General features: G+C 34.4%; 1 protein-coding gene across 3 annotated transcripts; it reads right to left on the minus strand.

Annotated features, from left to right (window-relative positions):
* Positions 1 to 1,898: 1,898 nt before the first annotated feature.
* Positions 1,899 to 13,550, minus strand: LOC139850655 (DExH-box ATP-dependent RNA helicase DExH15 chloroplastic). Of its 3 annotated transcripts, none has more exons than XM_071840206.1 (18): positions 12,989 to 13,550; positions 12,587 to 12,762; positions 12,405 to 12,518; positions 12,216 to 12,324; positions 12,048 to 12,134; positions 11,827 to 11,945; positions 11,533 to 11,680; positions 10,090 to 10,689; positions 6,791 to 7,069; positions 6,201 to 6,407; positions 5,741 to 6,106; positions 4,621 to 4,857; positions 3,854 to 4,074; positions 3,665 to 3,764; positions 3,121 to 3,267; positions 2,588 to 2,691; positions 2,280 to 2,340; positions 1,899 to 2,129 (listed from the first exon to the last, which is right to left on the minus strand). In XM_071840206.1, exons 1-16 carry the CDS (start codon positions 13,466 to 13,468, stop codon positions 2,593 to 2,595), a joined length of 3,489 nt encoding a protein of 1,162 aa, XP_071696307.1. In that variant the 5' UTR covers positions 13,469 to 13,550; the 3' UTR covers positions 1,899 to 2,129; positions 2,280 to 2,340; positions 2,588 to 2,592. The 3 variants fall into 3 exon arrangements, with proteins under 3 accessions (XP_071696307.1, XP_071696306.1, XP_071696305.1); XM_071840205.1 differs by having other exon boundaries at positions 2,280 to 2,411; XM_071840204.1 differs by having other exon boundaries at positions 2,280 to 2,427.
* Between the last annotated feature and the right edge of the window lie 13,148 nt (positions 13,551 to 26,698).

Here is a 26,698-nt window from a genome sequence, read left to right on the forward strand (position 1 = left end):
GAACATCGGATTACAACTTTTAAATAAAACCTTCCCACAAGTGACGGATTCGGTAGTTGGGGTGAGAAACAAGGTTTTTAGATTGTTACGGGACTGTTGGGCATTACGAAACCCTCGTCCTTTTGACGACGTTACAACATGCTGCCTAGCTAACGGTCATAATGGTATTTGTATAAAAGGGTAATATGTAATGTGTATTTGTATAAAAGTATAAGCAATATACCGTTGTTGGCGGCGTCGACTGAAAGCGCGTTGCAGTCGCCCCATAGCCAGTACACGGATACTCCGCCAATATAAAGCGGCACGTTGGAGTAGGCCCGCATAATCAAGCCCGCGTTCTTGATTGTTTTCAGTAAATCTTGTTCAAGGTCATCCGGGGTGACCCTGTCATTTACCGTTGCGTCCATTTCAGTGCACCATGCTTTGGGTATGTTGCTATCAACGTGAGCAGTGTTATTAATAAAAAAGAAGGAACTGCGCCAGTTTTCAATAGAATCCTTGGGGGAAGTCATCACGCCATGACGACTGCTGAAGGAATACCACCCCTTATCGTAAGGTGTAAGGCTATTAAAAGAGCGAAAGGTGTTAAGTAGTGGCTGCTCATTCAGTGCTTTGCAATACATCTCGAATAACACAATTTTATTAATCGCGTTCGGATGCAGTTGTGCCACTGCAACCTTGTAGTATTCGCATACGCTGCGAAAGAAGGGAGTAAGAGGAAGGCGTAGGTTGCCATGTGAAATGGCAGCCTCATATATAGTAATCATTCCCTTGGCGGAGCATTCGCCCTATCCTCCGCTGATGGGGCGGTGGGTGAAAATTGTGCAAGCAGTGGATAATACTGCTGCAGGGTTTGGATTTTTGCCTCCGTCATATATGACACGAAGGCACCGGGAGTGTTAGTAGTAGATGAGGATGCCATTTGCAATGATATAATTAAATCGGCTGTTGAATTGAAAAGTTATTGGGGTAGAATCGATTAATTGCAATAAACGCGTATGAATAGGAGCGTTCGATTGAATAAGCAATTAAAGAAGAAAGCGTAAAGTTTTTTATGAGAGTTTACCAGCTATTTATAATTGAAATTACGGCGAGGAAGTCGAAAGGGTAATGATTACTCTTAAACGGCTAAAATTACCGCAACGTGTAAACGGTAATTTTCTAGCCGTTACAGCGTTTCTGATTTGACAGCTTTGCAAAGTTACCGTTGTAATTGCGAGTTCTAATTGCTACAATAAACGGTAATAATTAGGTGGTAAAAAATATTATTAAAAAACCACTTGCGAATATATTTTAAGGTAGCACGGTTTTATTTATAAAGTTTATCATGATACATCTGCTTCGCGAAATGTATCATAATAAACTGGGGGACTTGATCATATACATAGCATTGTATATGTATATTTTATTGGCTAAAGGTCAAAAGCAGAAGTTACGCGAACTATAATAAAAAGGTGTGGAATATCCGCTGAAAATAAGTATAGCGGTTATGTTTCCGCCTTAATAAAAGACTGCGGTTTAATCCGCTAAGTTTCCGCGGATAGTTAAGCAATCCGCAGACCGCGGATATTTCGAATACTATAAATAGAGAGCATGGCCTCTCATTTATAGGTTGTTGATTCTCTGCCATTTGCTCTAGCCTTTGTGATTTTCACTTGTGATTTGGCCCAAGGGATTTCTACATTGCGCTAAGGTGAATCATGCTAATTGACAATCAAGACCGGGTCAGGGTGGTTGATCACTTGATTGTTAAAGTGAAAGACGATCATCGGGGCCCAAAATAATCATCAAACATCACATCCTCCATCTTGTTATTGCACTCAATCCTTAATTAAGTGATAACTTGATTTAGGATTGATCAACCCACACATACAAAGATGTTAACTGAAGAAAACGGGTTGAAAATTTATACTTGAGCATAAATGAAAATTTAGAATATACAGAGAACACTGTCGGGAGATATGAAGAACTCGATTTTTGATAGGTTCTACAATGCAATGAATTATGGGCTACAATAAGTCTATATCAAACACAAATATAATTACAGAAATATAATCACCTGCTGTTTTTGAATGTCTTGGGTTGTATTTCGTCTTTCGGTTACTCCTAAGTATTCTCATTTGCTTCTTCTGAAACAGAGTTGCAGCCAGATTAATAATGATTACCAGAGGATATTTGGTTTGTCGTGTTAATATGGTTAAAGATGGGATGAAAGATTATAAACTCAATAAATCTATTATAATTTAATTACAGTAATGAAAAACATTAAAGAAAATTACCGGTAGTGCTACTAGAAGTATTTGGTTTGCTTATTAATGCAGAATCACTTAACCACCAATCCTGGTATATATATATACATATATATTATAAGCTGTAATAGTCTGACGAGTCCTTGGATTGTAGTAGTAGAACTGCGTTAACATGGACCTACGTTGTCAATAAAACTTATTAAAGATGACAACACATTGTAATTAGATTGTAGACAAAAATTATGGATAATGATATAGACTTCATGAACTTATTAACCTCCTCTGGATATTATATGATCAAATAGTAAACAAGAAATAATAGATCAAGTCCGACTTACAAAATTTATCCTGCAAGTTCACTTATTGGTGGACGGTCCATCACATTATGTGCAGCTGTTGCATTTCTTTGTAGTTGAGGGTCAATGTCTGGCAATTTTGGAATCTGAATTCAGAAAAGAAAAAGAAAAAGAAAAAAATAAATAAGCAGAGGAATATAATATATAATATTATTTATAACTACAGTACCCAAACCCAATCCAACTGATGAAAGTTAAGGAAAAGGATATTGTGAAGCAGGAAGCTTATAAGGAAACGCGGTCAAACTGGTTAAAAGTCAAAAGTAGCCCAGAATATAATTTGAATGCTAAACCTTCTAAATCATTTTTATTCAAAAACTTGCATTATGTTATTGATATTATATAGTTTCGTTAACCATATCTAAAACACTAGTTTTATTGTCCAAACTTCCTACAGTGTTTTAGGACGTCCCCGCTTATAATAACAGATTACTGGTTTTGACCCCTTACCCAAGTACCCAACCCGCCCATTTTGCCACTTTCAAGAGTCTTTATGTATACATATATATACGCACCTGAGCTAAGATATCAATTGTTCTGCGTAACAAGCGTGCTAGATCTCCTTCATCCATTGCACAATCCATCATCATTTCCCTCCAAGTCAGACCCGAAGCCCAGGCTTCAACCATACCAGAAAATTGGCTATCCAAACAGCAAGGTATCTAAATACCACATCATACAAACAAGCTGAAAGCATGAATAGGTGATCTGAATAGCATGTTATAATTTATGGAATCTAGCTAGAGTGTCAATTTCGGCACGTATACTTATTAACGTGATTACCCGATTAGGCCACGTACATCTAAGTAAATTTTTTCAACCTCCCACCGTAACCTAAGCAAGAAAACCCCATCCCAACCGTTTGAAATACTTATTAATGGGTCAATTCAAGGTATGTTTTATCTTTAATGGAATAAGTAGATAAATGGAAGTTAATTTATAAGATAACTGGTAGAATGGGCCTAATCTCTAAAGAGTATTTCTAAAACACAAAAACCTACTTATGTAATATTTTATAATTTTAAATTATTATGGACACACTAATCTATAATAACTAACCTTTACATCGTGCTTTTCTTGAAGTTGTAAGAGCGAGCTTCTTTGTTCATCCAAAAAGTTGATGACCTCTAAAACAGAACTAGAAGGCTCATAAATATAACTGCAAAAAGAAACTTATATCATTTCATGCCCCAAAGTCACAATTATATTATATTATATTATATATAATAATAATAATATGTAACGCACTTATTATTTTTTGAGGGCCTGACTTTTATTCCTTCAGAAACAATACTTCCACAAACAGCAGCCAGCTGAGGCGGTTTAAGATTCAGTAAAATTTTATTTCGAAGAACCATCGCAATCCAGAGCTCGTTTTCGCCTCTAAGTGCAGCAGCAGTTTCACCAAGAGGAAATATCACGTGTGTATTTATATCTAAAGCTCTTATTTCATGTATCACACTGCTCACCTGTCATAAATATATACCATGATTGTCAAAATACCAACAAAATTAATAGAGTAAATTATAACAATAGTCCTTGTGGTTTATAGGAAATTACACCCGCAGTCCCTAACTTTTGAAAATCACACCGATAGTCCCTGTGGTTTTATTGGATTACACCAATTGTCCTTATTTATTGAAAATTACATTGAGAGTCCATGACTTGCATAAAAGTGTACGTTGAAGGTCTCTGAATTACTTAAAATGTGTGTTGATCATCTCACCCGTTATTGCACATTTAAAGTAAGTCAGGGACCATCAACGCACATTTTATGTAAGTTAGGGACTATCAGTGTGATTTTAAAAAGATAAAGAGGATCAGTGTAATTTCATGAAAACCACAAGGACTATCGATGTAATTTTCAAAAGATAAGGACTGTTGGTGTAATTTCATATAAACTACAAGGACTATCGGTATAATTTACTCAAAATAATTATATATTAATATTAATAATACAAACTAAAGAAAAGCAAAAAAGACTAGTAGATCGAGAAAGATTATGTTGTGATTACCTGCAAAAACTCCTTCCAGCCGGATGGTTCAATCTGCTCTAAACGGGTCATTAAACGGGTTGATCTAGCTTTCAGGCGGCGGATCTTTTCTTCAGTGAATCTAGCCACATCCACTATCTTTTTATATTCTTTAAACCCTTCTGTTCTGGCTATTCTTTTTTTCAAATGAGAAACTTTATTCCTTTGATTCTTATAAGATTCTACAGCATCGTAGTATGCTTGTGAATATTGAACAACCTAATGAATAACAAAATAAATCATTCACGTGTGGATGCAGCTACCATATGCATTAATGGTCCAAGATCATGGTTCAAGTGGTTCACAAAAGGTGTTTGGACTTAAGACATGCTTTCTAAGACTGATTTATCTAAATGAAAACGAGTTGTCAGCTTTAATGTTTGAATAAGCAAATGTTCTTCTGATTATCTGATTATTTAGGGGTCAAATAAACCAGTTCCACATTGGCCACAAGAATACTAATTATCTAAAATTTGACTAAAACTTACCTATTTACCATGCGTCTAAGTTCTAACCTAGTTTAGATCCTATTTTAAAAAAACCTCTTTTTTTCTTCCTTCACAAACTGTCCTTTTTAATCATTTATCTACTTATTCATATAACAATCAGATATTTCATACATTCAAACATTTGCTTATCTTAATATTACAACTATCTTCCAAGGAGCCTCATATTACAGTTGATTATTCTAATGTTGAGTATTCAATATCACATACTCCCTCCGTCCCATTTCTATTGTCTGATATTTCCTTTTTGGGATGTCCCAAATTAATTGACCATTTCCAAAAATAGACATAAATAAAGAGATAAAGTTTATTTGTACCCTTAATGTATGCATGTAAGACAAAAATCTATGTAAAAAGCAAGGAGGAATACAGTAAAGTAAACAAAAAGTGAAATGTAATAATGACATTTCTTAAACTGTGTGTTTTTTTGTATGGGGACAACTGAATGGAAACGGAGGGAGTAATTGTTTTCAAATGGCACATACAGACATCCCCTTTGACTCATATAACTAACTCAAGATCACATTGTTACTAATATCTTTTATTTTTAATCAAAATGCAAAATTGGACATAAGATTTTTGTAAATGCTTATTACCTCATCATCATCAGGAAGACTGCTTAAAACTGGCACATTCAAACTCCATGACCATGTCTCAAGCGATCCTTCCATGCTCCATATACCTCCAAGTTCAGATTGACTAAGTTTCTGCCACGTCATCTCCTCTTTATCAAGATGAACGCTCATTATTTCTCGAGGTAACGCGTCACCGTTTGCCAACGCAACATTCGGAAAACCTGTTCTATATACTGTCTTAATACACCTCTCGGTGAAAAGATACCATGTGTTATCCGAACCAAGAGCCACATAATAACATGGTTTTGTATTGAGTTGCCTTGCCATGTCACCATCATCATCACCTTCGTATGGTACTTTTAGAGCAAAAGAATCATTTTCAGTAACCTGTATGTAGCAAACCAATATGAGAATTTAATTGTGATCTTATGACTAGAAACCATAAAAAATTGTACATGTAAACAAAGGGACTATATAATACCATGTTTTTAAGTTTTGAACCGTTCATTGAATTGACATCACCCAAATAAACGGCGGGGACCAAATGTTTGACTCCAGCTGTATCATGATACTGCAAGCACAAAAATGGTAGATGTTCGTCTTCTAAACCTTGCAGTAATGGTCTTAAAGATGACATTCTTTCCATTTCCATTCTTCTACGCAGATCTGTCCGAACACGCTTTTCAGCCTGGAAAACAGAGAATACGATTGTCCACAACAAATTATTATAGATTGAAAAAAATTATGTCATCTTTTGTCAAAAGATTGAATATTGACCTTTGGATGAGTCATAACTACGATTTCCAATCATTGATTTAGATGTTGATGATGATGTCATATTTTCTCTCTTCAAATAAACCATTGATTTGAAACTTTAACAATTAATTTGTTTTTCTATCATTGATTTGCAACAAACTTAATAATTATCTGTCTTATATATAAAAACATAATAAAATCAATTATCTTTATTCACTACTGTATATAACAAAGAAAACTCATTTTTTATTATTATATTATTCCGTATTATTTTATTATTATTATTATAACAGATAGAATTAGATGTAGACGTACTCTGAGTTCTTCCTGCAAATCTGCCATCTCTGTGTATGCTGATTTTGATAATATTTTCTTACTCTTCATATCAATAGCTTCATCACTAATTTCAGAGTTCAAAATCTGGATCTCATTTTGTATTTTATCAAGCTCATCTTGTGCAGCAATCATCACATTACTCCCTACATAATTTCCAAAACTTTGTTCAACCAATTTCCTTGCTTCTTCTAGGGTTCGTCCAGCTCTAGAAACTTCTGTCCCATCTGCTTCGTTTTGTCTCTGAGTAACTTTTGCCCCCTGCATCACAACTCTTGATCAGTGATACGCATCACTAAAGGTGGCTATTTTGACCCAATTACTTACAAAAGGGTCAATTCACTTGTGTTTAGTTTCAAACTACTCAGATGAGGCTATAGCATACTGAAAACTAGTTTCGAACTGGTCAAATGGGTCAAGAGTCGCCCAAAGTTTTTTTTATTCATATAACCTTCCAAGTCATGTTAATCAATGATACAAATTGTAGAGTAATTATTATACTACATTAATATTAAGAAAGAAACTGGTCAAAAAGAGTTGCAGGTCAACCCAACCCAATCTAATCCGGCCCATTTGACCTAAACCTTTATCAAATCTGACCAACCAGCCAAGAAAATAACAAACAAGGTTGCAAAAATCGCTACTCGAAGAGTACTCGGTCAATTTTCAGGGAGTACTAGGCAACTCGGGGAGTACTCTGATGTTGACTAAGTTTGACTTTAAACGAGTTTTGACCAAATTTTGACTAATTTTCCGAGTAATCCCTAGTTTTGGCTGTATTTGACTGATTTTGACCAATTTTGGCTGAGTTTGACCAAGTTTGACCGGGTGTGACCGAGAACTTGCCAAGTACTCCTCAAGCTGCAAAAACCGAGTACTTACCGAGTGATTTTGAGTTCTACAACACTAATAACAAAAAAAAAATAACATTATATATATATATATATATATATATATATATATATATATATATATATATATATATATATATACAGGGGCAGGATCAATGGGGAAGTAACCAATCGGGGGGAAGCGGGGGGAGCAAAAAAAAAATTTTTTCGTTTTTTTGGAATTTTTTTTCCCGGCATCAAGATCACACAAAAATATGAACATTTAGAAAAGACACTTCGTGATGAATGTTATTATTTAGGCGGGAAAACGATCGACAAAAATAACATTCAAGATAATATTGTTCGAAAAGAATATGAACTTTTTTTTTCATGTTTTGTGAAGTAAAATTTAGCCCGATTTAGAGTTTAGGGTTTAGGGTTTGGTGTTTTGGGTTTATTCCATAAACCCTAAACCCTAAACTTTAAACCGTTCGTGTTAAAAACTCAATCTAAATCCTAAATCTAAACCCTAAATCTGAACCCTAAACCCTAAATTTCTAAACCTTAATATCTAAACCCTATAAACCCTAATATGTAAACCCTAATATCTAAACCCTAATAGCTAAAACCTCAAAATACGCTCGAAAAACACGATAATTGTTATATATTACTTCTTCGAGCGTTTTTCCGCCAAAATAAAAACATTTATCACAAAGTGTCTTTATTAAATGTTCATATTTTCATCCCATCTATAGTGTTCGTGAACAAAGTTTTTTCAAAAAACGAAAAGAAAAAAAAAGTTTTTGCTTCCCCCGCTTCCCCCCGATTGGTTACTTCCCTCTTGATCCTACCACTATATATATATATATATATATATATATATATATATATATATATATATATATATATAGGGGGAGATCAAGGGATAAGTGGTATTTTTGGGATAAGGGGATAAGTAAAATGAGATTTTTATATCTTTTACATTAGAGCTCCAATTTAAAAAAAAAAAAATTCCGTAATCTACTGACATTGTGTAGATTCATAAAAAAAATTTTTTTTTTTTTTTTTTTCAAAAGGAGCTTAAAATGCACCTGATACATGTTAACGTTTTTTGAGTTTTTTTTTAAATTTAGCCCGATTTAGAGTTTAGGGTTTAGGGTTTTCGGGTTTACTCCGTAAACCCTCAACCCTCAACCCTAAACCCTAAACTCTAAACCGTTCGTTTAAAAACTCGTTCTAAAACCCTAATTTCTAAACCCTAATTACTAAACCCTAAACACTGTTTTTTTTTAATCAAAAGTCATTTTTTCTTTGTTTTTTGTTAAGATGCATCTGCTGCATGAAAGGCAGTTAACATGCATCAAAACAGCGGATAACATGCATCAGATGCATCTTAACGCTCCAGTTGAAGGAAAAAGAAAAAAAAATCTGTATCTACACAATGTCAGTAGATCACGGAATTTTTTTTTTTTTTAAATCGGAGCTGAAGAACTCAAGATATAAAAATCACAAAATCACTTATCCCACCAACACCCACTTAGCGCTGGATCTTCACCCTATATATATGTGTGTATGTGTATGTGTATATATATGTGTGTATATATATATGTGTGTGTATATATATATGTGTGTGTGTATATATATATATATATATATATATATATATATATATATATATATATATATATAGGAGCAGGATCAATGGGGAAGTAACCAATCGGGGGGAAGCAAATTTTTATTTTTTTCGTTTTTTGAAAAAACTTTGTTCACGAACATTATAGATTGGATGAAAATAAGAACATTTAGAAAAGACACTTCGTGATGAATGTTATTATTTTGGCGGGAAAGCGATCGACAAAAATAACATTCAAGATAATATTGTTCGTGAAGAATGTTAACGTTTTTTTTTCATGTTTTGTGAAGTAAAATTTAACCCGATTTAGCGTTTAGGGTTTAGGGTTAAGGGTTTGGTGTTTTGGGTTTATTCCATAAACCCAAAACACCAAACCCTAAACCCTAAACTCTAAACCGTTCGTGTTAAAAACTCAATCTAAATCCTAAATCTAAACCCTAAACCCTAAATTTCTAAACCCTAATATCTAAACCCTATAAACCCTAATATCTAAACCCTAATATCTAAACCCTAATGTCTAAAACCTGAACATACGCTCGAAAAACACGATAATTGTTATATTTTACTTTACGAGCGTTTTTCCGCCAAAATAATAACATTCATCACGAAGTGTCTTTTCTAAATGTTATTATTTTCATCCAATCTATAATGTTCGTGAACAAAGTTTTTTCGAAAAAAAAAAATAAAAAATAAAAAATTTGCTTCCCCCCGATTGGTTACTTCCCTCTTGATCCTACCACTATATATATATATATATATATATATATATATATATATATATATATATATATATATATATATATATATGAAATACATACCGCAAGAAGATTCAGAACCATCCCATACGATGCAGTAAACTGTGAAACAAGAGGTTGTAACCCATCAAACAGAATCTTACAACATTCTTCAGCTCCTTCATAAGGATTTTGAACAACAACAGCATGACCTTTACTATCTATACCTCTACGTCCAGCCCGACCCGCCATTTGCAACAACTCATTCGGGCTCAAATTAACCCGCCCACTTTCACCCCTCTTACTAAGTGACGAAATAACAGCCGTTCGTGCAGGCATATTAATACCCGCAGCAAGCGTTTCAGTAGCAAAAACAACTTTAACTAATCCTTTTTGAAATAACTCTTCGATAAACGCTTTCCAAAGTGGTAAACAGCCTGCGTGATGAGCTGCAACACCTTTAAGTATCCCTTTTACTGCTGATTCGCGAACGGCGTCGGGGTATTTGATTCGGAAACGTTTTAAGGCCAGATCGACTTCGCTTGTTTCACACTCGTCTAATAGTTTGCAGTCTTCGAGATATTGAACTGCCACGTCACACCCTTTTCGGCTGAAGATGAACCAAACTGCAGGTAGCATGTCCCTTGTCTGAAGTTGCCATAATGTATCTATAACTTGAGGAACCTAAAATCGTATAATCGTATAACATTATTAATAAGAAGCAGATAATAAAGTTAAATTTAAGGTTGTAGAAGTCGTGATTCGAGTACTCGGTCGGAACTTTTTGGGGAGTACTCAGCAACTCAAGGAGTACTCGGATGTTGACCAAGTTTGACTTTGAGCGATTTTGACCGAGTTTTGACTGATTTTCCGAGTAATCCCAAGTTTTGGCCGAGTTTGATCAATTTTTACCCGAGTAATCCCGAATTTGACCAAAGTTTACCGGAGTTGAACTAGTAATTGAGCCGAGTACTAGGACTAAGGTTGAAAAGGAAACGGGGTCGAGACGGTCGTGACCTTGGAACGTCGCAACAGTCAAGATGGGGTCGCGACGGGTGTTGACCAATGTTGACTTTTTATAAACATTTCAAACATGAATATTTCAACTTAAAGGCATATACATTGCACATAATATCTCAAACATTACATTCGAAACATAAAAAACTAAAACAATATCTCAAACAAGTTCAATATTTTTAGCATAGATATTTTCCTTTAATTTGACATATTTATGTATGAAATGTTTATGTTTGAAATATATATAAAAAGCCAACGTTGGTCAACATCCATCTCGACCCCGTATCATCCGTTTTTTAGGGTTTTGACCGTTTTTATCGTTTTGTTGACCGTTGACCTTTTTTTACCCATTGTTAGATCCGTTGTGACGATACACTAGTAAATCCATTGCCACGGCAGTCTCGACCATTTTTTGCAAACCAATCTTAAAACCGAGAACTCGGCAAGTACTCGCTGAGTTTTACCGAGTTCTACAACCCTGATTCAAATACTATGATAAATAGTTTTTACTTGTGAGCGTTTAATGTTGTTTCTTTCATTCTTAGAAGGAGACGATGCATCGTTATCAAACTTTCTTGAGTTCCTTCTTCTAGGTCTCTCGTCCTCATATGACTTGCCTCCCAAGGAATTAAGTTGCAAATAGTTGGTTGATAGCTTCCTGTTCCAGATCATCAAAAAGTTCTCGAGCATCATATATACAATAAATTAGTAATGCAACATGCTTAATCTTCGTTATTTTGTTTCCTAAATGCAAAGAATAAAAAAGAAAACAAGAAAAAGAGGTTTAATGGGTTGCAGAGTAACCTATTCATGCTGGTTCCTGTCTCATTGAGAAGGGGGAGCAAAGCTGATCTGGTCGAAAAGTGCCATGTCAAAGGAACTGGACGTTTTGTCGATGTTACCAACTCTGTTTTTCCATGAATCTACAACACACAAATTCAATGATTCAATAGACAAATTACATTCTAACTACATGTTCATAATACTTACACACATTGGATGTTATAAAATATAAAACCATATACCTGATTGATCCAACCACATAACTCATCTGGATTAGCTACTGTTGCTGAAAGGCATATTAATTGAACTTCTTTTGGGCAATAAATGACCTATAAACAAATGTACAAACAGTTATACTACATGCAACAATTAGTTGCTATTACAATATCTATGAAGGAGAATTTACGCACAATCTCTTCCCAGACTGTACCCCGAGATATGTCACTTAGATAGTGTACTTCATCCAAAACAATCACGTCAACATGAAAAAGCCCGCTTTCTGATGACATAATTCCAACACTGAATCCAAAAGATATAACATATGAAACATAATATGAAAAATAATAATAGTAATAATATGAAACATATGAATAACCTACCTCTGATATAACATGTTTCGAAGGATCTCAGTGGTCATAATAAGAACCTGAGCATCCCTGTTGATCGCAGAATCTCCAGTGAGAAGACCAACATTGTCTTCGCCAAATGCATCACTGCAATAGCAAGAGCCAAAATTGAGAAAAATGTTACATTTGCTTAAATATGTACAAAGTGTTAATACCAAAACTCGCGAAATTTCTGATTGGATAAAGCCTTGAGAGGAGTAGTATAGAATAATCTCCTTCCTCTAGCTACTGTAGCAACAGCTGCAGCTTCAGCAATCAAGGTTTTACCTGCACTTGTCGGTGCAGAAACTACAACTGAAGAACCTCTAAGAAAAGCTTGAATTGCTAACCGCTACACAAAATTAGCATCAACAACAAAAAACAAGATTAAATCTTCACTGCATTGAGGTTGCTTTATACACACCTTCTATTACTTTAACTTAACCACATATATATTTTAACAAACTAGTCATCATCAATTTTTAATCTCAGCTTAATCATTAAAATGAAAGTGTATATATATAATATAAAATAATAATTAAATAAAATTAAAATTAAAATAAGCATATAAAAACAACCTGAAATTTATCAATTCTGAAGTTATAAACAGAAGCAAGTTCATCAACATCAATAATTCCATCACCATACTCTCTCACATCATTCCTAAGCCTTTCAATTCGTTGCCATTTAAACTCTTCAAACTTCGAATTCGTATCATCACTTTGCAAAACGACATTTTCATCACTCTCAATCTCATCCTCACTATCTCCATCACTCAATTCACCAACCGCTTCGTATTCTTCAGCTGCTTCCTCGTCGTCTTCATCATCTTCGTCCGTATCCGATACCTGAGACGACTCGCCGACTGAGAAATCGGATTTCGGAAACTTGTAATTTAGTCGAAATTGATGTGGTTTTTGGAAGTGGAAACGAAAAGGTAAGGTGAATTTTGGAGAGTGAGTTGTGAATTTGAAGTGATTGTAAGAGATTTTGAAATTAGGGTTTTGAAATGAAACTGGGGAGAGGATAAAGGAAGAAGAAGATGAGAGTATGTTCATGGCGGGATAGATTAGGTTGTGGTGTACCGTTGTGTACAACCATAACAGGTAGGGTCAACGGTGGTCAATCGTATATTTTATGATGTCGTTTTGATATTTTGAGAATTGAGCCCGCACGTAATGTTTTCTTAATCGAGATACGTTATCGTTGATACAGATATTTGAATTAACAACCTACACTTATAATCGCAGACTTGTTCATACTTTTGGATTAAATGTGGATATGTGATACACGTTACTTTTTAATCTATGTAAACCTAATTTATTTTTATACTCTTAATTATACTTATATTAATAATATAAGTTCAACTTTCTAGATTAATTTAAAGATATAATGGCGAGTTTATGAGACAAAAGTGTACCATGTTCAAAAAATTATTGTCAAAATGCTCTTACAAGTCGTAAGGTGACCCTGCGACTCGTTATTTTTGAGACATTTGTCGAGACTAGTTCAAGAGACATGGACTCCAGACCGGGACAACACGAGTCACACAATCGCACGGTCATCTTATTACTTGCAAATGCACATGTTTAATGAATCATACGTTGTTGATGAACTAGTCGCAATGCTCGCAAGGGTCAACTTGGGACTAAACACATAATAAACGATGAACTAGTTGCAACCACTTATATCATATTTGTGAGCATAAACATACATGACATAAACACTAACACAAACACACACATAATAGTAGTTCAGATTATCGTTAACATTGAATTGAAATTGATACATGATATCATTGTTACATATACAATGGTAAAACAAACAAAATATCTAACTAAATTTATTTGTAACAACCCTAACAACTTGGTTTATAACAACACCAACGCCTTGTTGGAGCATTGACTTTGTTGACTTTGCTGGTTATGCCATTAGAACTGCATGATACACATATATGTGTTGCAAGATCTTAAAACAAAGCATCAACTTCAATCAACTACTTTAGTTTTAAGGGTAAATGATCTTGTTGAACGCCTCTTTAAGATCCCGAGATCCACCATTTGTTGCAAAATCTAATCAATTTAGCTTTTTCCTTAGTACCCTAGCCGCTTCGGTATATGAAAAAAATAACAACTCGGACAACCACCCTTTCTCCACTTGTCTATCATATTTTTCCTCTTTAATGATTCTAGTTTCATCAAATTGAAAGTATACACTCGATAATTCCAAGTATTTATTACTTAAAGTTTTATGTGACGACCCGGAAATTTCTGACCAAATTTAAACTTTATCTTTAAATAATTTAATGTTTTCGACAAGATAAGCAAAGTCTGTAATGTTGAGTCTCAAAGTTTTGGAACTATATTCATGTAATCAATTATTCTTTGACTGTTCTCGAAGATTCACGAACAATATATATATATATAACTTAATGTGCATATATATATATATATATATATATATATATATATATATATATATATATATATATATATATATATATATATATATATATATATATGATTTCAAGTTATTTAGTAAACGATAGTAACATTCGAATATTGATTCGATTGATATTTAGATAAGTTAACTAAAACGTTTAAGATGAACCAGTAAAACACTAATTTGCTACAGTATTTTCGAATTGCTACAGTACCCGAAAAGCTACAGTGTTTTCGAAAATCACTATTTACTACAGCAAAAAAATTGCGGCAAATAACCAAAACACTTAATTGATTAAAGCTACACTTCGAGTGTCATAGTTTATCAATGATTAAGTTTAATTTTTGATAAAGGTACACGTCGCGTAACGAAAAGTACTAGTTTTCTAAGCGTACGAAAATGCATTCGAGAAACCGGAACCGGGACATAAGTCGAGTGACAACGTACGAGTCATCGGACCAAAAATTACAAGTCAACTATGCACGTGAATTTAATATAATATATAATTAATTATATAAATTAAATATATTATATATATTATATAATAATATGTCGACAAGCTAAACAACAAACGATCATGAGCTGGAAATAGGGGCCATGCGATCGCATGGTTTCCCCTCACATTTCCCATGCGATCGCATGGTGTGAGTTGGTGGCTCAAGTCTATAAAATTCGACGTTTTGGTTCTTTTGTTGCACACTTCCTCTGATCTTATATTACACCGTAATTATTTATTTATTTTATTATTAATTATTATTATTAATCCTAATATTATTAGTAGTATTAGTATTAATATTATTAGTATTATACATAAAATACTACGACGAAGTCATGAGCGTGTCACTTTCAAAATGGGTTTTCAAGCGGGATAGAGCTAAGGAAACTATGGATTATAATTATGGAGGTTATGGGTAATGTTCGCGGGTATTATTTGCAAGTCAAACCTAGTGTTTATCATCTATGTTGCGTCTACGTACTTTCCTGCTATATTGAATCACAATATTGATATGTGAACATTCATATCTTATCTTTTATATATTAATAGTGGATCTATGGCTAGTGCTCGAGTATATATGTTTATGCATGCTTGTATGCTAAATTTCGTCATTAAACAGTTTATGATGAATCAAGAATTAAATACATATATTACTGATAAAAGGTTTATGATATGCATGTTTTTGAAAAGCTGGCGAAAAATCAATAACTTTTCATTTAGAAATCGCGTAATTTCGATGAACAAATTTAAAGATATGGTCGACTGAATTATGATTAACATTAATTGAAATTGCTTTTGAATCTGCAATTGATATTTAAACAACTTGTTTATAAGATTGATAAATTGAATTTTCAAATATTACTAATCGAGTAAGTGAATTTTTATATAAGTCACGTCTCGTCTTGTTGAGCAATTGTCAAAACTGATTGTTTTATCATATTTTAAAACCTTATAAAAACTATAGTTTAATTTTACAAGAATTGGAAAACTATGTGAAATGTTAAAATGTTTCGATTAACATGATCATTCAACTATAGTATTGAGTCAAATTGACTTTTTGAAATGACTTTTGATAACTTTTGTATGTCGATCTCGAGTATTAGGATTGTGATACACTATGACCAGACCTAGCTTGATAGACATTTATTGACCAACATATGTTCTCTAGGTTGAGATCTACGGTTATTTGGTATTCCAAGTTTCGGTCACATTTCGGTGAACGACTTTATGTGCTGCTAAGTTGAGTTTATAGATCCCTTTTTAAATACTTTAAATATTTTTGGGCTGAGAATACATGCAATTTATTTTAAACGCAATAAGACACAAGTACATACTAAATTCTACACTGAGTTAAACCGAAAATCCCTTAGCTTTGGTAACTAGTAGCTGCCAGTACATAGGATATGGACTGGTGAGCGCGAATAATTGTATATGGATCCATAGGGCTTAACATCCCCATCTGTTCCAGGTATAGAAACCCTAGCCTGAATTATAAAACAGACATATGCTATTTGAGTTTAGTACACGTTGGTTTGCGTGTATTGTACATGTTGGTTGCATGTATGTTAAAACAGGGGTACTTATTTGATAGTGCTCCAAATGAACATATATTTAGTAGCAATATCCTCCCAATATGTAAATTATTTAGTTGTAATTGCCCTATTTTAAGTTGTAATCGTTTATATTAAATAAGTGCGAAGACAAAAGGCGAAAACGACTATTTGAAGACGCAAATGACCAAAAAGCTCAAATGTACAAGATACAATCCAAGTGGTTCAATTTATTGATGAGAAACGTCTAAAAATGACAAAAGTACAAGTTGCGGAACGCAAAGTACAAGATATTAAATTATACGAAAGGACGTTCAAAAATCCGAAACCGGGACCTAAGCCAACTATCAACGCCCGACGCAACGGACCAAAAATTATGAGTCTACTATGCACAAGAATATAATATAATATATATATATAATTATATAAAATTATATATATTATATTATATAATTAAATATAACGTCGACAAGCTAGAAAACAAAGCAATTGGGCATGGCCAGACTGGTCATGCGATCGCATGAGATTAACACTGAGAACCCATGCGATCACATGGGCCTCAGGATCAGACCACATCTATAAAAGGCAACGAGTTTTGGCCATAAGGAGAATAATAATAATACTCTGTAATAATATATATATATATATATATATATATATATATATATATATATATATATATATATATATATATATATATATATATATATATATATATAGTATAGGGTAGTTTTATATTAGATTAGTTCGGGTTATGTAAAGATTATTTTACGGGTTTTAAAGTCGGAGCTCTGTCCGTGTAACACTACGCGATAAATAATCAATGTAAGCTATGTTCTCCTTTTTAAATTAATGTCTCGTACTTAAGTTATTATTATGCTTATTTGAGCCAAAGTAATCATGATGTTGGACTAAATATTAAAGACGGGGTAATTGGGCTTTGTACCTTAATTGGGGTTTGGACAAAAGAACGACACTTGTAGAAATTAGACTATGGGCTATTAATGGGCTTTATATTTGTTTAACTAAATGATAGTTTGTTAATTTTAATATAAAGATTTACAATTGGGCGTCCCTATAAATAACCATATACACTCGATCGGACACGATGGGCGAGATATTTATACGTACGAATAATCGTTCATTTAACCGGACACGGGAATGGATTAATAGTCTATGGAATTATTAAAACAGGGGTGAAATTATGTACAAGGTGAAGGATTTTCTTGTGCCCGAGAGACATAATAAATTAATGTGGCTTACATGTTGTGATCCAAGTCGGGTCATACCCAATAACAAGCTATCAACACTTTATGTATTTGTTTTGACAATCGGATCATTAAAGCAAATACACGACACTTGAATTTTAGAAATTGGTTTTCTAAAATAAATGCTAGATATAATTATTTGGATAATTATAAGTTACTACATGTTGTATATTATTTATATAGGTTATAAATAATATAAAGTGTATGTAACATATGTGTGTTGCATTTTATTTTATAAAAGGCTTATAAAATAAAATACTTACAACTAAATGCATGTATGTTTTATAAATATGTAATAAAATATAAAATAAATGGAAGGGGTGGGGGGCCATTTTTTTGAAGGCTCCTAGGTGCCAACCACCCTTCCTTGATTACTCCATATAATTATGACTAATACACATGCATTGGTGCAACTTTTAACACACTCTTTGACTCTAGCATTTTGAAAATAATACTTGCAATTTCCTCTCCTTTCTCCTCCCCTTTTTGGCCGAAATTTTGGAGCTTCTTCAAGGGATTCTTGGTTGATTTTTTGCAAGTAATTAAGTGTCTAAAATCCTAACCAAGTCTTGGGTGTTGATTATTGCTTGTGGGTATCAAAGATTTGAGGCTTCAAGTTAGAAGTTTTCTTCATCTACATCATCTTCTTCATCCTAGTTCTTCACCTCCATTTTGGAGTAGGTATAAACATCTAACTAGCTCTATTTACATTTAAGTGTATTTTCAAGACTAGATCTTTAATGGATTTCAAATTCAAAAGGGTTAAACTTTACATGCATAAACTTGAAATTGCTTCCGCTTTATATATACATATACACACGAATTTATATGTAACAAAATGGGTTTGTGACTTTGTTTATGTATTGAAATCCATCAATGGTATCAGAGCCAAAGTCTTGTTAATATGCTTCTTGTTTTTGGCTAGTAAACTCACTTTCTTTACAATCTACCAACATGCATGAAAGTAGAATGTAAAAATATTGAGTTTTGGTGGGTGTATGGTGATGGCCGAAATATTTGGTCCCAAAAATGGGTTTGGGATTTCAAGTTTTGGCCATGTTTGATGTTATGTTGTTGTTCACAATCGAGCCTAGGCCATGTGTTTGTTTGGTTGATTGATTTGGTGATTATTCATGGGTGTAATATTCATTCATATGGCTTGTAATTATTTTGTAATTTTGGTTTGTAAAAGTTGTAATTAATCTTGTATTTTGTATGTAATTTGTTCTATTTTGGTTTGTAAAATAGAATAGGTTGTTATTTCATTTTCTAGAAAAATTGTATTAGGATATGATTTTGTAAAATGAAAGTGAAGATTCATGAAGAAGATTACAAGATGAAGTTTTGAAGATTACAAGATTAAGTGGGAGATTTTGGTAAAATCTCTTACTTTGGTTTAACCCCTTAGGTGACATTTGTTTATTGGCTAAACAAATGTCTACCAAAATGGCTCTTGATTGTGAACACTTTGCTATGCATGTTTGTGTATGTTTGTATGTTTGGTTGCTACAAGATCATCACATGATTACACTTGCATAATACATTATAAAATGGTTATAATAAAACATAACAAAATGACACTAATAATTGGTTATTAGACTTGAATAAAATGGTTTATTTAAAAAGGTAATGAAATGGTTAAAACTAGTAATTGGTTACTAAAAGGCACATGAAAATGGGTTTTTCATAAACATACTACACACCAAATGCATGTTGGTGTATAGCACTTTGTTTTCTAAACTAGAATGTAGAAAACCTAAAATCCCTTTACTAATACAAGATAAACAAGTTAAACGCCATCCTTTTGTGGAAACACTTAGACATATTAGGAATCTCATGATGGGATAAAGGTCACCTAACCGTCATGAGTGAACTAATATGAATAAAGTACACTTTGCATGCTTGTGGGATAAAGGTCACCTAACCACTTGTATGTTAAGTCTACATGTCTACACAAGTAGGACGACTTGATTTGGGAATCATGAACTTAGGGTCACCGAAGCATGAGGAACAAATAGGCGTTGATGGGATTAATATGCCATGCAAAAGGATTGCATGATCCCATAACTTAGAAGTTGCAAAAGGATTGCAATTGTCATTATGACTACCTAGCTAAATCAAATGACGGGATAAAGGTCACCTAACCGAAATTTGATTTACCGTTGGATTCTAATATTTAATAAAACAAATTAAAAGGGTATTGTTTATTAAATCCAAATCGATACTTAAAAGAACTTTGTTGAATTTTGTAGATGGCTGCTAATAACAACAACAACATGGACAACGCACCACTTAACTTTAACAACCTATCGTTACGGTCTCTCCTCGAGAAAGACAAACTCAACCATACAAATTTTATGGATTGGTTCCGCAATCTTCGGATTGTCCTCAAACAAGAGGATAAAATGTATGTGCTTGAGGACCCCATTCCCGACCAACCGGATGAGAGTGATGTGGAGGCAATGGCCTCTTACGATAAGTATTGCCACGACTCCCTTCAAGTCTCATGCTTAATGCTTGGGACTATGATACCCGAACTCCAAAAGGATTTCGAGCATCATAGCGCTTACGACATGATAACACAATTGAAGGAGATGTTTCTCCAACAAGCACGTGTTGAGCGTTTCGAAACGGTTCGGGCGCTTCATGCTTGTCGTATGGACGAATCCCAATCGGTTTCATCTTATGTACTTAAGATGAAAAGCCTTATCGATCGTGCTAACCGTCTCAACCTTAACATATCTAATGAGTTAGCCACCGATCTTATCCTTAACTCCCTATCAAAGAGGTTTGATCAATTTGTAATTAATTACAACATGAATGGGATGGATAAGAGCATAGGTGAGCTTCATGGTATGCTTAGGACGGCGGAAACAAGCATGGGTAAAAGAGCTTTACCCGTGTTAGCAATCGATCAAGGTGGGTCTAAAGGTAACACCTCTAAGCCAAAGGTGGCTAAGAGAAAAGGACCCGTCCATCAAGGCAAAGGGAAGGGGAAGATGGTTACCCCAACCATCAACAAGGCCAAGAAGCAAAAGGTAGCCGAGAAGGCAAACCCCAAGGAAGACCCATGTTTCGGTTGCGGTGAGATGGGTCATTGGAAACGAAACTGTCCGGTCTATCTTAAAGAGTTGAAGGACAAGAGGGATGCAGGGCAAACCTCAGGTAATATATATATGGTATATATAGAGCTTAGTATTACTTCTTCTAATACATGGGTATTAGACACGGGATGTGGAACTCATATTTGCAATTCTTTGCAGGGGTTCAAAAGAAGTGATCATAAAGCGGGAACATCAAGTCTCTATATGGGCAATGGTGCAAAGGTGCATGTTAAAGCTCAAGGAGAATTTGTTTTGAAGCTTCCAAGTGGATTGGAGCTTATTTTAGAAAATGTTTTGTATGCACCGAATTTATGTCGAAACATTATTTCTATTTCTCGCTTAAGACAATGTGGTTTCAATGTTAATTTTATTAATAATGATATCCATTTTTCTAAAGATGATATATTCTATTTCAAGGCTACGCCTTCAAATGGAATTTATGAATTGGTTCATGATGATGCATCATCTAATAGCTCAATATACCATACTAGCACCAAGAAACTCAAAAGGGATTTGAGTGATTCCTATCTATGGCATTGTCGCCTTGGACATATAAACAAGAACCGAATGCATACACTTCAAAGGAATGGACTTTTGAAATCAAATGAAATGGATTCGTTTGATGTATGTGAATCTTGTTTACAAGGCAAGATGACTAAAGCACATTTCAAAGGCACTCATGAAAGGGCTAAAGATTTATTGGGTTTAATACATTCGGATGTATGTGGACCCTTTAAACCCATAACTAGGAATGGTGAAAGATACTTTGTTACTTTCATTGATGACTTTAGTCGTTTCGGATATGTCTATTTACTAAGACACAAGGACGAAACGTTTAAAGCATTCAAAGAATATCAAAACGAAGTACAAAATCAACTCAATAGGACAATCAAGGTACTTCGTACCGATAGAGGAGGTGAATACCTAAGCGATGCCTTCCAAGATCATCTTAGGAGTTGTGGGATCATCTCACAACTTACTCCACCCGGAACACCCCAACTTAATGGAGTATCCGAAAGGAGGAACCGAACCCTAATGGATATGGTTCGATCTATGATGGCTAGAAGCTCGTTACCTCTATCATTTTGGGGTTATTGTCTAAGCTCCGCGGCTCGTATTTTAAATATGGCCCCAACCAAGAAAGTGGAACGAACTCCTCATGAGATGTGGTTTGGAAAACCTCCTTCTCTTTCATACTTGAAAGTATGGGGATGTGAAGCTTATCCTAAGCGTTATGTAGCAAATAAGCTACATGCTCGATCCACAAAGTGTATCTTCATAGGATATCCCAAAGATGACATGGGATATTACTTCTATGATCCATCCGAGCAAACGGTATTTGTAGCTCGGAAAGCGGAATTCCTTGAAACCAAGTTCCTTATGGAAGGTGATGGTGAAAGAAAAATAGATCTTGTAGAGGTACAAGATCAAGCCGATGATACACAATTGGTTGACACTAGCACTCAACATGAGGATGCTGAAAATGATCAAGTGGATGATCAAGGTACACAAGACGTTCGAAGATCTAGTAGGATTAGTAATCCTCCCGAGAGATATGGGTTTCTCGTGGATGGTTGCTATACGGTTGATTTGGATGAACCGACAAACTACAAAGATGCTTTATCAAGGATAGATAAAGATAAATGGCAGGAAGCCATGAACGCCGAGATGCAATCCATGTATGAAAACCAAGTTTGGGAACTTGTTGAGCAACCTCCTAGCTCTAAGCTAGTTGATTGCAAGTGGATTTTCAAGATGAAAACCGACATACATGGAAACTTGGATACATACAAAGCTAGACTTGTAGCAAAGGGTTTCACTCAAACTCAAGGGGTTGACTATGATGAGACCTTCTCGCCTGTGGCAATGCTAAAGTCTATTAGGATATTATTTGCCATCGCTGCTCATTATGATTACGAAATTTGGCAAATGGATGTCAAAACCGCTTTCCTAAATGGATATCTTGAGGAAGATGTCTATATGGCACAGCCCGAAGGTTTTGTCGATCCGAAAAATCCTAAAAAAGTATGCAAGTTAAAGAAATCAATCTATGGGTTGAAACAAGCATCGAGAATGTGGAATCATCGTTTTAATGAAGAGGCAAAGAAATTTGGCTTTATTAAAAATGGTGATGAAGCTTGTGTATACAAGAAGGCTAGTGGGAGCTCCATAATGTTCCTTGTGCTATATGTGGATGACGTATTATTATTTGGGAATGATATAACCACAATGCAAGAGGTCAAAACTTGGTTAAAAAGTTGCTTCTCCATTAAGGATCTTGGAGAAGCACAATATATATTGGGGATTGGAATCTATAGGAATAGATCCAAGAGATTGATAGGCTTAAGTCAAAGTACATACATTGATAAGGTCTTGAAAAGGTTCAAGATGGAAAACTCTAAGAAAGGTTTGGTACCTATTCAAAGAGGAACCGTTCTCAGTTCATCTCAGTGTCCTATCACGAAAGATGAACAAGAGAGAATGAAGAAAGTCCCATACGCATCTGCTATTGGGTCTATCATGTATGCAATGATATGTACTAGACCGGATGTGTCATGCGCTCTAAGCTTGACAAGTAGATACCAGAATAACCCAGGAAATAGTCATTGGACTGCGGTTAAATGTATATTGAAATACCTTAGAAGGACTAAGGATATGTTTCTAATATATGGGTCTGGTGAGGAGGAACTCGTTGTAAAAGGTTACGTGGACGCGAGTTTCCAAACTGATCGAGATGACTCTCGGTCACAATCCGGTTATGTATTCATGTTAAATGGTGGTGCGGTCTCTTGGAAGAGTGCGAAACAGGAAGTTGTTGCGTTATCCACTACAGAGTCGGAGTACATTGCCGCCTCATTGGCAGCTCAGGAAGCTGCATGGATGAAGAAATTCATCGACGACTTAGGAGTGGTCCCTTCCATTCAGGACCCTCTTGAGATCTTTTGTGACAACGAGGGTGCGATTGCTCAAATCAAGGAACCTCGTGCTCATCAAAAGACTCGTCACATTGAGCGGAGATTCAACTACATTAGGGATGAGGTTGAAAAGGGAAAGATATGTATTCACAAAGTTCACACAGATCAAAATGTTGCGGATCCACTCACGAAGCTTTTACATGGGCCAAAACATGAGGGACATGTTTGTGCATTAGGGCTTCGACATTCTAGTGATTGGAATTGATCTACTTTATGTATTGTAACGGAACGAATTAGTTCAAACTCATTAATATAATTATGGTATTAATTTAAATTATGAGTCATGTTCCAATTTAGCATATTTTATCCATGAATAAATTATTATTCTAAATTCCGTAGTTGATCACATTTGTGGGAACAAGTGTGAGGTCTAGACTATTATGAACTTGGATTGGTTAACATTCAAATGGTGAATGTAGGGCAAGGTTGCAACCAAGGTTCATAGATATTTGTGGGACACAAATATTGGAAGACCCGCTCTCAAGATTACTATATGGAACCTTTGTGGTTGATCACATGTAATCTTGAGTAAAGGAGAATATCATTATATCCTCTGACCTGAGACACATATTGGGTTCAGATATTCACCGAATATTGTGCCTTGATTCTTTCCTTCGCTATTCTGAAACATGGTAGTACATAAGGGAGGTTTCAGGTATGGTACGAAGTGTAATGTCTAGGACGTATGTAGTCAAGATGGAATTTGTCCCTCTTATTCGTTGAGAGTCAGATGTCTAAGGCCTGACAAAGTTAAATCTATAAGAGAGTGATCATTCTATGTCTCTTGGATTTAACATGACATCTAGGGCAAAAGGATATATTGAAAGATTCACCTAAATCATATTCGAAATGGAAACTCGAAAGGGATGATGTTATTGAATGGCACTAAGTCATAACATGTTGGGGGTGATGGACGGTCGTTAGGTGGTATCTGTCACTTGCATTAATTCCTTATGTTTCTCGTGCAAGTGGGAGATTGAAGGATTTTCTTGTGCCCGAGAGACATAATAAATTAATGTGGCTTACATGTTGTGATCCAAGTCGGGTCATACCCAATAACAAGCTATCAACACTTTATGTATTTGTTTTGACAATCGGATCATTAAAGCAAATACACGACACTTGAATTTTAGAAATTGGTTTTCTAAAATAAATGCTAGATATAATTATTTGGATAATTATAAGTTACTACATGTTGTATATTATTTATATAGGTTATAAATAATATAAAGTGTATGTAACATATGTGTGTTGCATTTTATTTTATAAAAGGCTTATAAAATAAAATACTTACAACTAAATGCATGTATGTTTTATAAATATGTAATAAAATATAAAATAAATGGAAGGGGTGGGGGGCCATTTTTTTGAAGGCTCCTAGGTGCCAACCACCCTTCCTTGATTACTCCATATAATTATGACTAATACACATGCATTGGTGCAACTTTTAACACACTCTTTGACTCTAGCATTTTGAAAATAATACTTGCAATTTCCTCTCCTTTCTCCTCCCCTTTTTGGCCGAAATTTTGGAGCTTCTTCAAGGGATTCTTGGTTGATTTTTTGCAAGTAATTAAGTGTCTAAAATCCTAACCAAGTCTTGGGTGTTGATTATTGCTTGTGGGTATCAAAGATTTGAGGCTTCAAGTTAGAAGTTTTCTTCATCTACATCATCTTCTTCATCCTAGTTCTTCACCTCCATTTTGGAGTAGGTATAAACATCTAACTAGCTCTATTTACATTTAAGTGTATTTTCAAGACTAGATCTTTAATGGATTTCAAATTCAAAAGGGTTAAACTTTACATGCATAAACTTGAAATTGCTTCCGCTTTATATATACATATACACACGAATTTATATGTAACAAAATGGGTTTGTGACTTTGTTTATGTATTGAAATCCATCACAAGGACACTTGGCATAATTGATAACAAAGTATTAAAACCTTGGGTTACACGCAGTCGATATCCTGGTGTAATTATTAAAAAAAGTATTAAAACCTTGTTACAGTTTAAGTCCCCAATTAGTTGGAATATTTGACTTCGGGTATAAGAATAATTTGACGAGGACACTCGCACTTTAAATTTATGACCGATGGACTGTTATGGACAAAAACCAGACGGACATATTAACCCATGGGCATAAAATTAAAATCAACACGTCAACCATCATGGTTACGGAAGTTTAAATAAGCATAATATATTTTATTTCATATTTCATCGTACTTTTATTTACTCGCTATTTTATTTAACGTCATTTATTTATTGTCATTTATTTTTCGCTACTTTAATTATCGTCATTTATATTTTGCATTAGGTTTTAATTGTAACTTAAAATATAAAATCGACAAACCAGTCATTAAACGGTAAACCCCCTTTTATATATTATCAATATAATATATTTTGTACAAATATAATTGTTTAAAAATATAGTGTGCAATAAGCCCGCTCCC

Source organism: Rutidosis leptorrhynchoides, chromosome 5 (genome assembly GCF_046630445.1).
Source record: "Rutidosis leptorrhynchoides isolate AG116_Rl617_1_P2 chromosome 5, CSIRO_AGI_Rlap_v1, whole genome shotgun sequence".
Taxonomy (NCBI): Eukaryota; Viridiplantae; Streptophyta; class Magnoliopsida; order Asterales; family Asteraceae; genus Rutidosis; species Rutidosis leptorrhynchoides.

What these genes read in the sequence shown, in the direction of transcription:
- LOC139850655 (XM_071840206.1), bottom strand. Translation starts at nt 13,468, where the DNA reads ATGAACATACTCTCATCTTCTTCTTCCTTTATCCTCTCCCCAGTTTCA. An exon ending in CGAAACATGTTATATCAGAG is followed by an intron (nt 12,325 to 12,404) that starts GTAGGTTATTCA and finishes TTTTGGATTCAG; the next exon opens with TGTTGGAATTATGTCATCAG. An exon ending in AAGAAAAGCACGATGTAAAG is followed by an intron (nt 3,268 to 3,664) that starts GTTAGTTATTAT and finishes TGTGGTATTTAG; the next exon opens with ATACCTTGCTGTTTGGATAG.